Source organism: Ostrea edulis, chromosome 1 (assembly GCF_947568905.1).
Source record: "Ostrea edulis chromosome 1, xbOstEdul1.1, whole genome shotgun sequence".
Lineage (NCBI taxonomy): Eukaryota > Metazoa > Mollusca > Bivalvia > Ostreida > Ostreidae > Ostrea > Ostrea edulis.
Window position 1 is genome coordinate 90908726 of NC_079164.1, and position 15092 is coordinate 90923817.

General features: G+C 34.1%; 1 protein-coding gene across 3 annotated transcripts in view; it reads right to left on the reverse strand.

Moving 5' to 3' along the window:
• Window positions 1-787: 787 nt before the first annotated feature.
• LOC125674898 (ski oncogene-like) overlaps window positions 788-15092 on the reverse strand; it is a 28324-nt gene continuing 14019 nt past the window's right edge. For all 3 annotated transcript variants that reach the window (XM_048912266.2, XM_048912274.2, XM_048912260.2), the window contains exons 5-8: window positions 13577-13761; window positions 12529-12722; window positions 12231-12416; window positions 788-5428 (exon numbers count right to left, since the gene is read on the reverse strand). In XM_048912266.2, coding sequence (XP_048768223.2) covers window positions 5162-5428; window positions 12231-12416; window positions 12529-12722; window positions 13577-13761 — 832 coding nt within the window. In that variant the 3' untranslated portion in view covers window positions 788-5161. The remainder of the gene's footprint in view (window positions 5429-12230; window positions 12417-12528; window positions 12723-13576; window positions 13762-15092) is intronic.

Consider the following 15092-nt stretch of genomic DNA (forward strand, 5'->3'; position numbering starts at 1 on the left):
TCGCGCTTGTATGGTAGCCTGTACGGGCTGTAGTGGTGTGGGAGCTACCGTTATACGGCTTATTTTGATTAACTTTAGTCATTTGATCTAGAACCAAAGGTTTTATAAGTAAGCTTGCTACGATACTTGGGCAGATTTCTACAAGTTTTACAGCGGTAAAATTCGAATATAGAAAAGACGAAGACCTGTGAATCTTTCAATGTCCCACTGCACACAAGTTCAAAGTATAGACATCTGAACATGGCAGGTCTTGTTGTCACCATTGGATACCAGAAGTGGGATCAGGTGCCTAGGAGGAGTAAACATCCCCTGTCGACCGATCACACCCGCCGTGAGCCCTATATCCTGATTAGGTAAACGGAGTTATCCGTAGTCAAAATCAGTGTGCCAAGAACGCCCTAACAATCGGTATGAAACATGTCAGACAGCATTTGACCCAATGATAGGTTGTATTGGCATATTAGATCTTATAACGACAATAGAATTTGCGAAATGCTGATTTTAAACGAGACTGTTGGAACCCCTGCACCATCAACTTATTTGTCAGTAGCCTGCTTCAGTTTAAAAACTGACCATAAGAAGAACAAGCTCTTGCGTATCCAATCAGTTGAGAAATGTAAACACCATATACAGGTGATAATGGAATATTGCTACATAAATATGGGAAGTTGACGATGGAGAATGTATAACCATCTGAACATGGTGGAAGGTCTTGTGTTGCCTTTGGATACCAGAATGGTTCTCATTCAATATATACCATAAGTCTCCAAAAACAGACGAAAATATACACAATATAACAGACATTTTAATTGCTCAGTCATGGTAATGAACTGTCAACAAAAATAAAAACCTGGTGAACAAGAAGAGTGCTCCTCTAAAAAGCAAAGGCAGGTCTGAACAACTAATATAACATAATAGTATAGTCATATACACCAAATTCAACATGCTTAAAGAAGAAATAATGTTCAAATCTGCCCTATGCGTTGAATAAATACAAAATTTAAACATGTATTTAAAATCAAATAGGCGCAATGCTTCTTAAACAATGTAAAAACAGGTTAATGAAATCAAATCTATAAAATTTAATTGACATGTTTTTCTTGTACATATTTTGTACTTTAAAGATAATAAGTAAAAATTTCCAAACTAGTGCCAGAATTTTTTTTTTTAGAAGAGAAACAAATACAAGATCATCCTTGTATTGTTTTGCCATTCATCATTTTACACCGGGTAACAAAAACTACTAACAGTGAATTCTTTTAAATAATAAAAAACCCTTTTGAAAAATCCTTATGATCAGTCTTTACACAACAGATTTGAACAAGGTAAATTATTAAGTGCACATCTTTTTTTTTTTACACTAATTCTGCAAAACAGCAAAGCAGACATTTTTTACTCCACAACTGCAGATCCAAATATATTACAGCAAATACAGTGTTTTACTATAATAATGAAATAGTAACATAAGAACATAACTCTAACGCGATGACTGTTGTGTTTGATCCGAATCTGTGTTGTGTTGAAACAAAATATGACAGGAATCACAACCTTGCACTCGGTCAGTGAACGACAGATGGAAATGAATTAATATCCTTTCAGAATTCTGAGATATTTCATGAATGAAGTTGAATTTAATTTTATAACAACAGAGAAATGATCTGGAAACAATATATACATCCAATGAGGTATGCTGTAATACATGTATAGAAAATGCCCAAATTTTGATATGATAGTTCAAACATATTTTACATGCACAATGATACATGAAAAAAAAAAATCCAACAAAGTATTTCTACTGTATAACCAAAGCAAGTGTACACAGCCTTACATGTTACAAAAATTATGTTTCTCCATTTCTCTAACAACTGAACATATCATATACATTTATTTTGTTCATACAGTACACTGGCCATTTATAGAGTGGAAATAACAGAAGAGTAAAACAGAAGAATATAAAGTGACTGAATTCTCCCAGGAAAGTGGGAGTGTCTGACTTCTGAACAAAACAGTGATCACTACCTACTGAATAAATGAAACGGAAACGGAAACAAGAAAGAAGAAGGAAAAAACCCCACACATATACACAAACTATGTAACACATGTAAGATAAAATCACAATTACAGACACTTACTAGGGGGGGGGGGGGTCTAAAGCTGTATTATTTCTACTTAAGAAAAGTTCTCAAAGAAGTCATAAGGTAGCAGTAGATACCACACTCACATGACAACAGACAGATAACAACTTGTACATCCTTAATGTGGACAACACTGAAAATTTATTAGCCTGTAAAATTTTCAAACTAAATACTTAATTCTATCATACAAGATCAACCAAAATTTCAAAAATATATTAATTTTGTACCAAGAGTGTATACTTATCTTTATTTAAAGTGAATTTCAGTATACTGGCCAGAGAAGATTCTTCACAATACGTAATGGTATATACTAACATTTAATATGTAATCAAGATGTACAGTGATACAATACAGTGTCTAAATGTACATAAAGTCAATCTGAACTCTAAAAATGTAAACTATTAAATAGTCTATGGAATTATTTTGAAAAAGTCTAATGAAGAGATGAACAAACTGACCACAATGAAAAATATATATCACAAGAGTTTTTGCCCTTAGTGTAGTACAGGCCTCTGTCTAACTGTAGGAGAACTGTAGTTACTCCTCATAGTTAGATTGCACTTAAATGAGCACCTTTTAATGATAAATGTCCCAGTTTATAATCAGCTCTACACTCCATCCATCATTTCACTAGAAATAATATCTGAAATAGCCTACATCATAAAGTGGAGCATTTATCAAAGATGTATTTTTTCCTCCAATATATATACAAAAAATCTGAACAATAAATGCAGCTCTTCCCGTGTATATTTCTTGATCTCTGATTTTACAGCAGATAATATATGCTGCCTCTGTTGGAAAGAGCCATTAATTTGCTTCAGTTGCTGCTGCCAAAAGGGAGTTAACTCCTGTACTTCCTCTTATAATTCATTACACAGTAAAATAATGGACATCAATGAATGTGAATGCAGACATGTAACAAAAATGAATTTCTGAATGCATAAACACAGATATACATATATATCTTCAGATAGTTTGAATTAAATGTGAATAATTAAATGATAATATTTTGATTTACGAGGGTGGAAGACAACACAGCCAGACCTAATGGAATTGTACAGGGTCACAAAGTGTATTCAAAATCTGTCCAATGACAACATTGCTTACATCTCTGAAACATATCACCGGTACCTGACAATCTTTGACCACTGATCTACCAATAGATCTCAAATGCGTTGCACAAAAATTGAAATATATTTATGACTGTACAGTCATTACCCGCCTGAAATGAATACTTTAAAATAAACCCTGCTCCTCTTCAGCCCTAAAGATTTTCATGTCTTTAATGTGTATTGGAAATGTTTTTGAATACTCTAATGAAATGTGTAGTTGAATGATAGCACCACAAAAAAAGCTTGACAACTACAAAGATATAGGGGACCCGTAATGTACAAACACAATAGATTTACAATAGTCAGCTCAATAAAATAGAGGTCTTCAATTGCCATTTGTCTTTTTTCGTTTTTATACCATAATAAAATCAAGTTTCACATTTTCCCTTCATTTTGAAAATACAGCCTTGAGCTCTGTCACTCCTGAATCATTTACAAAAAATGTAAATTAGTCAATGAAATACATTACATCAATAATATATGGAAAAAGATTTTCAAGGAAGGGAAAACTTGGAAACATGTACTTGAGTGCATGCAAATTCTGAAAAATGTCAATTATCTAATCATAAATACATTACTGTAACACACATATGGTATGACACTTTTAAGAAATTATGTTAATCCCCTTTCTGAAGGAGGTAAACTATAAAAGATTGAAATCTTTTTATCTTTTCACTATACAAAGCATGTTTAATACATAATATGCAAGTATAAATGTAGCAGTTTATCAGGGATCTTGTATATAGTTTTGCCAAAGCACCAGTTTGCCACTATTTTAATACATTTACAAATATTTCACGACACTGGATGGTAAGCCTGTATTTTGGCAATTTTCTTGAGAAAATTTAACATTTTTTCCTTCAGAGTATACAATAATCCACTGGAAAATATATAAATCCATCCCTCATCAGTGAACATACTGCTTTGTCATTGACAAGTGTCCTTGACATCAAGTGTCCTTGGCCTTGGCATCCATTGTCCTTGGCCTAACCGAAACGGATCCCTCTTTATAAACAATACTGATACAGTTATCATGATGACATTTTCACAGCACTATAATCACAGTTGTCTATTCCTGCCCAGAGTTAAAACAACTTCCTTTGACATTACTGAAAAAATCATCATTTATAAATATAGCACTTCAACAAGACTTTAGAAATGAAATAAACTATTCCTAAAAGCACTAAAATCAGCTTGAACACTGCATGACAAAAAATAAACTTCCCATCTTGCTCCATCCTATCTTAAAAAAATAATAAAGATTTCAATTATCCATAGTAACAACAAATTACACACTAATGGAAAATATGCACCAAAGTCCCATAAGGAGAAACTTCAATCATGCACATTATCAAACCCTGCGGATTATAAGACATTTTGCTTTATAAATAAAGAAATAATGAAGTATATGGCCATGAATTACAAGGAAAAAAATACTGGATGATTCATATAATGCAATTGTGGGAAGAAAGATGCCTTAAGGAAGAACCATCCCAGAAAAATCAATTAAAAATACAGATTATGTAATGTGAAATTCTCCAAACACCCACAAAGATACGGGGAACCTTGCTGTCTTTACCACACTGAGTGGCGACAGTTAATCGAATTTGATTTCATTTCAGGTTTGGCAATGAGCATGGCAACTGCAAGATATCTAATCTATAATCAAATTAAAAATGGAGACTTCCAAGTAGAAACAATTATAGCTTTAAAAACGCCAGTTTCTCTTCGTATGATTCTTTTTTAATGAAATTTGGACCCTGTGTTCCAAATCGATATCTGTGCAAAACAATTCCTCACTGTGAGAGTAAGAAATCTATTGTCAAGTATTTGTAGTATGTTTTTCCTTAAGAAGTTGCTTTAATTCTGGCAGCACTCAATTTTAAATTCAAATGAAACACTACAAGTAATCTGCTACGTGTCTCTTTCCTTTTTTACCCTAACTGTCGTCCCCTCAGGGGACAAAGAGTTCCGCTGGGAGGGTGAGTGCTGGGGTGCAACCTTTGAAAGGGGTGCTAACTGTTCTGTGAACTTTTTGGCCATAACATCAGGAATGATGATACTGTTTCTTTTGAGCTCCTCTTGGAAGAACAAACAATCGTAGTACAGCTGTTCATATGCCACCTCGTACTGCCTGAGACGTGTTTGAAGTTCTCGATTTACCATCAGGTACTTGGCTGCCTACAACAGACAAGTTCCACTATTAGTGTTTGGATGATACCAGGTTTGCATCAAGTACAAAAAGCATTCTTCAGATTAAGTCATGTGCATCAAATTGCAGATAAAATGTGTTTATCAAGGAACATGCTTATTACTTTTTATCTCCTGCATGCTTTGATACATTGAACAACTGAAAATGTACACATTCAGACCACCCACTGATAATGATTAACTTCTGGTAAACAATATCATTACAAAACAGTCACTTTGTAAAGATGATGTGAAGGTACTGCCTATACAAATCATATTCCTCTTTTTCTTTTAATATATACTGACACACAAACAAAACACAACCCCAATGAAATATCAATATTTTTTTTATATCAATTATTTATTGATCATACACATTTCAAAGAAATTTTGGGTTTACTGAACTTGATCACCTATATGTTCTCTTTTGTCCATGAGGCATCAATACATACCTCAGATTTATAGCACATATAAGGACACACGCAACAATATTTCATGCATCCCAGACCTCTTTGTTATCCTTTAGATATTTGGTTAGAAGAGTCTGATATTGAAATTTGTTTCTCATAGTGTAAAGGATGTCTAGGCTACCTAATAATGCACGCAACAAGGCAGTGTAGTTACTATTCGTTGGAAACCTCCAGAACACTGTGACAATGAATGCTCACAAAAAGCGCAATATCTCGTCTCTATAACTGTCTTAGACTGACAGAAACAACTGCCAACCACCCTCTAAATGACCAATCAAAGGTTGTGATGCCTCATCAGGATCATTTCATTTAGAACTGCACAAAAACTGAAGATGAGACATCAGGTACACATAATACAAGAATAAGCCAAGATACTATGCAGAGGCATCTCCGCTCCTATGGCATTAAGCCATGTTGCATTGCAGTGGGAACATCCTTTAATCGTCATTGACATGACGTCAGACTCAAATCGTTGCAACGACACTGTCCAATTGTGTTTCCTGTGCAAAGATGGCACCATGAACTCTTTTCTGATGAGTCCAAGATTCACCCTTTACTGATTTCTCACCAATAGTGTATATGTGTGGGACATTTTTAATTATCCCATTCGAATGCGCCCAAATCCACTTGAGGCTCTGCCCGCTTTGCATTAGGCACTTATGAAAGTGGCAGAACATCCCTATATATGGTACAAATAAACCGTGTAATGAACTTCATGCATCATAGAATTTGTGCAGCAACAAATACTAACAGGGGAGGTAATATTCAATATTGAGGTGGGAACTATCAATGGCTACCCCCACCTCTTCAGCCACAACAATTTTTGCCAAAGTGTTGTTGCTTCACAGTGTTACACAACAGAATAGATGCACATCTTCTACATGTACTTGTTTGTAAAAATGAAAGAAATTATTTGAAAGAAATGATAAAAATATTACCAAACATTTGAGGTTGTGTTTCTTGGATTGTCAGTATATACATATAAAACAAAAATTATAACAACAATGCATATTAATAACATTTTCAAATATTACAAAAAATAAAATAATGTACCATATTTCGGTCTCTTAACAAAGCTAATACCTTCACATACAAAATACCACAAAATCTAATGATATGATTGGTTCAGATATGCTAGTACACATTCCTTGAACATCATTTTCTGTCATCTTCAAGCCCCCCCCCCCCCCCCCTTTTCCCCCATGTTATCAAAGAAGTGTATAGTTTTTAACCATGCTGTCATTTCCCTCCTAGAAATAGCAAACAGCTTTCAATGGATTCCTATACCAATGAAAATTGTAATGTTCTAGTTAGCAACAGGAAATAAAATATCTACAAAATTTCGAGGAGCCACAGTATACAGACTGAACGTCAGAAAAATCGGAAGAGAACAGGAAGATAAACAGGTAAGTTGAAGACCTCTGCCTGCCAATCAAGGTCCTTGCATCATTCCCTCTAATCCACAAGAATGCAGATAACGACCTCTACACAACAGACGATCTGTTTGTATGTATATACAGTTCATGGACTGGCCAGACCGCCCTTGACGCCTACTACTTCATTTCTCTTCCTGTTCATGAACTTTCTTGTATACATCCAGAGTATACACTGCTAAACTACTAAACAACTGTTTATAACCATCTCTCCCTAACTTACCTCTGCTATATATAACCCCTTTATCTTACAAGAATACTAAGTTCAAATTAATCTCATGCTTTACTATACCAGTATATGCTTTACACAACAATACAATTATTGTTGTGTGTATGAAGACAGTGACTGAGAGATCACTCAGTGGCGGCCATCAGCACTTGCCAAGTTTGTGTGTAGGTAGAACACAGGAATATAGTGACAATGACATTGATTGCTGGATGTATCTATTCTATTAATAAATGCTTAGGTACACAATCAGTGCATTTCCAACAAAAGTACACAGGACTCTGGTACTAGAGTGCCTTAGGTCCTTAAAATCTGTAAGATCTTTTGATTAAAAGAATATTGTAAAAAAATTTTTATCATAAATTCATTAAAGTCAGTACATGAGACTTTCCTAGACAATATAATGTAGTACATGTACTTTAACACACACATAATAATCATGAATATTTGAACATACACATCGAAGTTTGAATATGAGGGAAGCACTTCTAAGGCAAAGGCAGAGTTATCATGGCAAAAAAAATTCAGAATTTGATAAAATATCCATACTCCTACCTGAAAAATGACCTTTTGTTATATTATCACAATTTGTATATATATACTAATAAATTTATTCCTTGGGTGTTTGTATTTAGATGCTCATAAATATTCTTTTCTGTAACCTTGGCAGTTGGCATAAAGCATTCTCACGATTTGATGCTATTTATATCCTGCTAGGATAATTGCCAGTTAGTTAATTAGAAGATATTCTCCAACTGTTATCTTGTGTGTGTATAATTTTGAAAACACACATATGCTCCAGTTGCAATAATGCAAAAAGGAAATGTTTCAGATCACACTGATCATCCCACACAGGTCTCGTCGTGTTCGAAAGCAGGCACTACTTTTCATTAAAGACTTTATAAAAGCAGAGAACTGCTGTTTTCTGGTAAAATTCAATATCCTCTGCAAAAACTGAGAAGAAATTGTATGCTGGCTCTGGTAATAATGCATGTAATTACAAAGTGAAAGACTAAATGTTTTGGGCTTTGAACTTGGTGGCTGGAAGTATCAGACAAAGAGTCGCCCTGGAACATCACTTCCAGTCACCACTGCACAACGGAGATAGTCATCTTCTTCTCTACGGTGTTCAGAAGCTGTAGTTCAATGCACTAAACCCATGTACAAGTGTACCCATCTATAGCAAAATTAGTCAAACAAGACCTTTTACTTTCTCCCTATGATTTTTGGTGTGATAAAAGAGAGTGATTTTCATTTTATTTCACTAAAAACTTCCCCCAATACATCCAATAATTCTAACTCTCTCTACATGTAATGTGGAATCAATGGTGAATTTTTATAAAGGACAATTTTTGTTTGTCTTATACAGAATGTCATCAATTAGCTAAAGCAGTCTAGACTATTTTTCATTCCTTAGAGACAACCTTTTCAATATGATATGAATTGGTTAAAGTGTGTAAGACACCAGTTAGCACAGAAACATTTACTATGGCAAATTACAGACCTTGAAATTATCACATGTCTAGACAATCTGCTACTGGAAAACATTTCATCCACAAATCTTGAATATAAATATTGAAAACCATTTAAGAAAATGGGTTATTTTTACCATAATTATGTTTACCTAATGAGCTTCCTTATGCATGAAATATTCTTTATGATGAGAATCATTCTGATTATTATTTCATTTGAACCCTCTAAACAACAGATATTTGGACGAGATGAACCTGTCCCATTCAACTTCAAATTCTGAGCCTACAGACCCATTAAACTTCAAATTCTGAACCTACACACAAAACATTTTATCAAAAAGCACACCCAATTTAAATATAGCTTAGACTGGTAATCAAGAGATGAAGGGATTTGCAGTACAATAATTGGTACTTTAGTATTTGAAAAGAACCATTGCAAGACACTTCCACCTCATGTGGGATCAAACACAGTAATAAAATCTTGTAATATAAATAAAATATGCCAAGTCCATTCTGACATCAAAATTATACACATGTACAAAATGAACTTCCACACCATATGTGGAAACAATGCCTTTTCTATTTAGTTGCATAATCCTAGAAAAACAATTTGTAACAAGGAAGAAATAAAAAGCATTTTCAAGACATAAATTTCTCTGGGAAAAAAAATCATTTTAATGGTGAGCAAGCTCTCAAGAATTTATTGTACATTCAATGTCTTAAATCGTTTCTCTGGAAAGGCATTTGGTAAAATGAGTATTGATTTTGTTGGTGAATTAGAACATGCCTACAACATACTGGCGATTTTTCCATCTGGGAGTCAATAAGCCCTAGTTACAAGCTTATAGCTAGTAATTCATGCTGGGTCAGGCCAAAATGACATTCTCTAGTGTAATGAATGAATGCTAAAAAGGGGCAGACAATGTAAGATTATTACCTGCTCAGCATTTCCTTAAAAAATGTAACACAGATCCCAACTCTTTACTTTTTTAGTTCCGGAAATTTACTTTTTAATTGTGAAAACAAAATTGTCAGTTTAGTACAAATTCACTTTAATTGCAATTACAAAACAGGAATTTCCCATCTGGAGCCCCCCTTAGGCTAGTGACCATATAATGTTAAAGTTCTGTCTACACACCCTGGCTGGACATTACTGAGTAAATAAAACCAACAAATACAGACTTGGCAACTGCCCAGACTGACTAGACTCTTACCTATCATGGATATGAGAGATACCTGGTCCGTCTGATCTGAATAAGATCTCAATAAATTCAACCCCTTTTTTAAAAAAAAATCAGCTTTAAGAACAACAGACCCATAGGCTGCATCAATCACAAATGCATTCCCCCCTATAAAAGATTTGAATCAACATTGCATGAGGACTTTGCAATTAAGTTGACATAGTTCATCATGTGGTTCTTAAGAAGAGATTCTAAAATTTTCTACATGTAATTATTTCCATGTAAAACACTGGTCTGAATCCAGGCATCATGATGTGAATAAATATAAATTATTCTACACTTTACGAGGATGCTTGCATAATGTATCAATAAGACAATAAAGAATTTCTCAAAAATCTAAATAACTCTGTGTAAAAACATTGAACCCTTCTCAGTGCCCCTTGTCCTGGTCCTTTGGGCCATGGTGTAGACAAATTTGCATACTTATCTCAAAAACGTTTCAAAAGTATTTTTTCTTCGACCCCCCCCCCCCCCCCCCCCCCAAAAAAAACACCAAAACTCAAAGAGCGGATGACAAATGATTGTTAGAACTAAAATGATATAAAATATACAAACAAAAACAAAATAGAAATAATTTTTTTTTTAAATTACCCCCCCCCCTCCCCCCAAACAAGATGATGAAAGTAGAAGGACTTCGTACTTTATCTTTTCCATAAAGATAACCATCACCTTAGCTTTGTTAGGAGATTCATCATGTTGGAAAATGCAGTTTTTCCATTTCTTCAGGTTGGAACCATTTCCTTACTGTCCTTTAATTTGAACCTTTTTCTTACCCTGTCCAGACTTTTGTCTTGAATCAGTGTCATTGGAATAAAACTAAATTCATAACAGAGGCTTTAATTTTTACCTAAGGTCAAGATGTCCTCAAGCTATTTAACCAATTCTTATGTATAAAAAAAAGACAGGATTGGTCATTAAATTCTCATACCACAAGATTACTGTTGTGAATGAATGCACATACAGCTAAATGGTCAAGCTAAGATTAACACAGAAATAACTGACGCCAAACTTTGTTCTTTTTACCACCAAGTATTTAAAGTTATGTACCAAACAGTTCTGTGGCTGCATTGACCTTGATTTGCTGCAGAACTGACACTAATGCAAGATCTCCTAGAAAGTGACATTTTTGGCAGTGAATCAAGCAACAAACATTCCAATGGGAAATTATACTTTTTTTCCTCTCTCAAGAATTCTTTTAAATTGGCTTGCAAATTCATCTTCATCATCCAAAAATTTGGCAGCTATTTAAGAAGAAAAACAGTGACAATTTGTATTGATTGACTCCTACTAAACAATTCATTTCAAATTCTCTTTTCATTGTTTTTATGGTAATTTATAGATATATATCGAAGAATTTTTTCCACTGTAGAGATCGTTCTTTAATCTTTAGTACTCTTTTTTAAGGATTAAAATCAAGCTACTGAATGACTCAAGATTAAATGAATAGTGTTGGTTTGAAGTTGCTTGATCAGCACTGTTACTTAAACGATTTATCTTCCCCTACTAGTCATTTGTTCTTATATAACTTATTTTATTGTTATTTAAATAGCGTTTAGAGCAATATGGATTTTACGCTTTACAAAATAAATTTATTATTATTATTATCTATGATTGATCAATTAATTTTAACTGGATTCAAAAGAGGAAAACATATTCATGAAAAAAATATCTGTTCCATCTTCTCAATGAATTTGTACATATTCATTGATCTTAATTAATTTAACTTATCATCTATTCACCATAATTGTAAACAAACTATATTGTATTAGGTATGAATTACAAAGCTTGATTCTGACTGGATAGTTGAACATTGATCACTAGATTTACTGATAGGTTTTCCAGGGTAAGTGATAAGAAATGGATGAAAATGAATAATTGTAACAGCACTGCAAATGACTACCAATATGTACATGTGACATCACACCATCAGACAACATTACTGTGCATTTACCTCAGCCTCTTCCTGGTCTTGTAGGCGTTTGATTTCCTTGCGAAGTGTGTCCTTTTCCTCCTGGGCTTCTTCCAGTCGGCACTCTGACTCAATCCGCACACGCTCCATGTCTTTCTCTAGACTAACATTTAGCTCAGTCAATTTCTGTATCTTTTCTTTACTGGAGACTTTGTATGATGCAAGTTCCTGTCATTGCAATAAAATGTGTTATAAGTTTAATTCCTTTCATCAGTTATAAATGTTACCTATACCTTTTGACATTATTAAAGTTTCCTTTGAATAACATGAATGCACACACCTGTTTAAGTCTTCTTTTTTCCTGTTGGGCTGTATTAAGCTGTTCCTGACTGGTAACTCTGAGTTTTGAAAACTCATGCAAAAAAGCATCCTTTTCCTCCTTTGATGAACCTGCTTTTCCATCCAGTGCTTTGTGAATCAGCTCGATCTCCTTCTCCAAGGTGCTGCACACTTCATGCGATTTGCTCTCTTCACCTATGTATAGAAACATTCAAATTTATATAGAAAAAGAAAACAAGAAAAGTAAAATTTTATTTTTTTTATCCCCCCCCCCCACCTTCAAATGATAATGTTTCATCAAGATCAAGAAAACTAAAATCTGAACTAAACCCACTTATATCGTGTCATGATTGTAAAACAACAGCAGAAATGGACCAGGTTCAGGGTGTGAATATGTTGCCAATAGCAATATTAGAGGTGTAACAATACAGCAATATATTGATCACAAGTCTGTATGATACATGTGTCACATCATTAGTATCATGATACAGTTGTTATATTTTTGTCATTAATTTTGAATAATTCTGAGTGTGGCAAAAGTTTAAAAGTGTTCTTAACCCTCCTTGTTTTAGCAATTTTCATTTGTTATGTCTATACAAATATCACATGTTCATACCATAATGCATATCATATTGTGAGGTAGCTTAACAGATATACATATCACTTTATGAGACTCATTAAACAAACAACACTACTTCCCTCCCAAGCAAAAAACACAAAATCAGTTATATTTTCATTTTTTTTAAATTTACAGTTTACTCCATATTGAAAATCAGGGCACCAACCTGAGATGTTCATTACATCCAAAGTTCAATATAATCAATGTTGAACTATAAAAATAATATTACTGTGGATTTATCTTTACTTCAATATAACAGAAAGTTCACTGTAAGCAATTTCAAACTAAGTGGAGTACACAGTACAATGTTTTCAAACAAACTACTTTGTATTTATTGTTTCCCTTCACATAAAATCTTACATCAGACAGTATATACATGTCCAACTTGAACAAGGCATTCACAAAATCTATTAACGTTCAGATAGCCTACCGTCAGAAGTTTGAGATGAGTCATCTGATTCACTGGGTAGGTCCCATTCCTTGTACTCGGGCTTACTACAGGTGGCTACTGGAGAAATTGGTACAGTGTCCCCTTCATCGTCACTGACATCGTCCACATTAATTTTGGGTTGATGAGGTGCTAAGGACACATTAGGGGCAAAACCTCTCTCATACCTATTAATGTAAAAAGTCAGAACTATCGAGATGTTATACATGATAAAGGTGTGGATTTGTTCAATATGACAGACACATTATGATACACAGATCATGATTAATTTTCTTATCTTAATAAAAATAAATTACTGTACCAAGAAGAATTTACATGTAGTTCAATGAGTAAATAAAGGGCAGAAATGAATTCATTTCATTATGTGATATCGCTGATGTAAAATAGCTCCATATGTTAGTAGCATGAATGAATGTGTCTTATCAATCCTTCTCCACAACATTAGTGTGGATCTAAAATATGTTTCAGAGGTTATTGTCCTCTCTGCAACAACTAGCTATGAGTGCATTAAACATTTTTTTTCAAACGGCAATACTAGTCAGTCCCAGCCTGTAATTGCAAGTCTCTTCCCTTAAAATATTGCCAAAAAGGTTTAAAGATAAAAATTTCTATTTTTTGTTCCAGATGAAAGACTGCTGCATTTTTTAATATGCATGCCTATTCCAACTGCTCTATGGCGCCACATAAATGATTTGTATAAGTACATCAGAATATGTCAACATACGACAACAACCTTTATGTACCAGCTCGGCATTAAATGGCACAGAGGAATGCATATTGTGTCTTGAAACCACATACTGTGTATTAAAATAGGAACTTTTATTCTTTACGAATAATTCAGTATCAAAGAAAAATCTTTCGATTAAGAAGCCTGGCAGACAAATCATATTTATGTAACAACAGACATGGGTCTGCTGCTATTTATCTATTTAATCAGGGGTCTATTAACAATGGAATCTCCCGGATCTGGTAGGTTTCTGTATTTACTAGTTACACAAACTCTGGTAAAACAGGGTCCTGACCTTGAACGTCTGACATGACGTGAAGCTATCTCCCTGTAATCTAGTACTCCTTCGAACAACTGACTAGGGTTAGGGGTCAGGCCTTATCGCGTTTGGAACACAAAACTGCTTTGTGACACAATACATGCATTCACTGACCCTGCTTTTAGAACACAACTGTCTTCTATTATAATAAAGAAAATCGGGATTATCTGCTTGTGTGTCTGTCTTAAAAAATACTGTTCATTACTGTTTTTGCCATTGAGTTTATGATTAGGGGTGTGATATTTGATCTACTCAGTATACGCTACAGGACCTTATCCATTGTGAAACGTGAAATGGTATACTTTCACCCCCTAGACATACCAACTTAGACATTCCATTTCATGGGTTCAAGATCAGAGAGAGCAATGCCATTGTCAGGAAAAATTATGCTTACGACTGACAGCAATTAAAAAAATTAGTAAATTGGGTGGAACAGTTAATAGTAAGGTGAT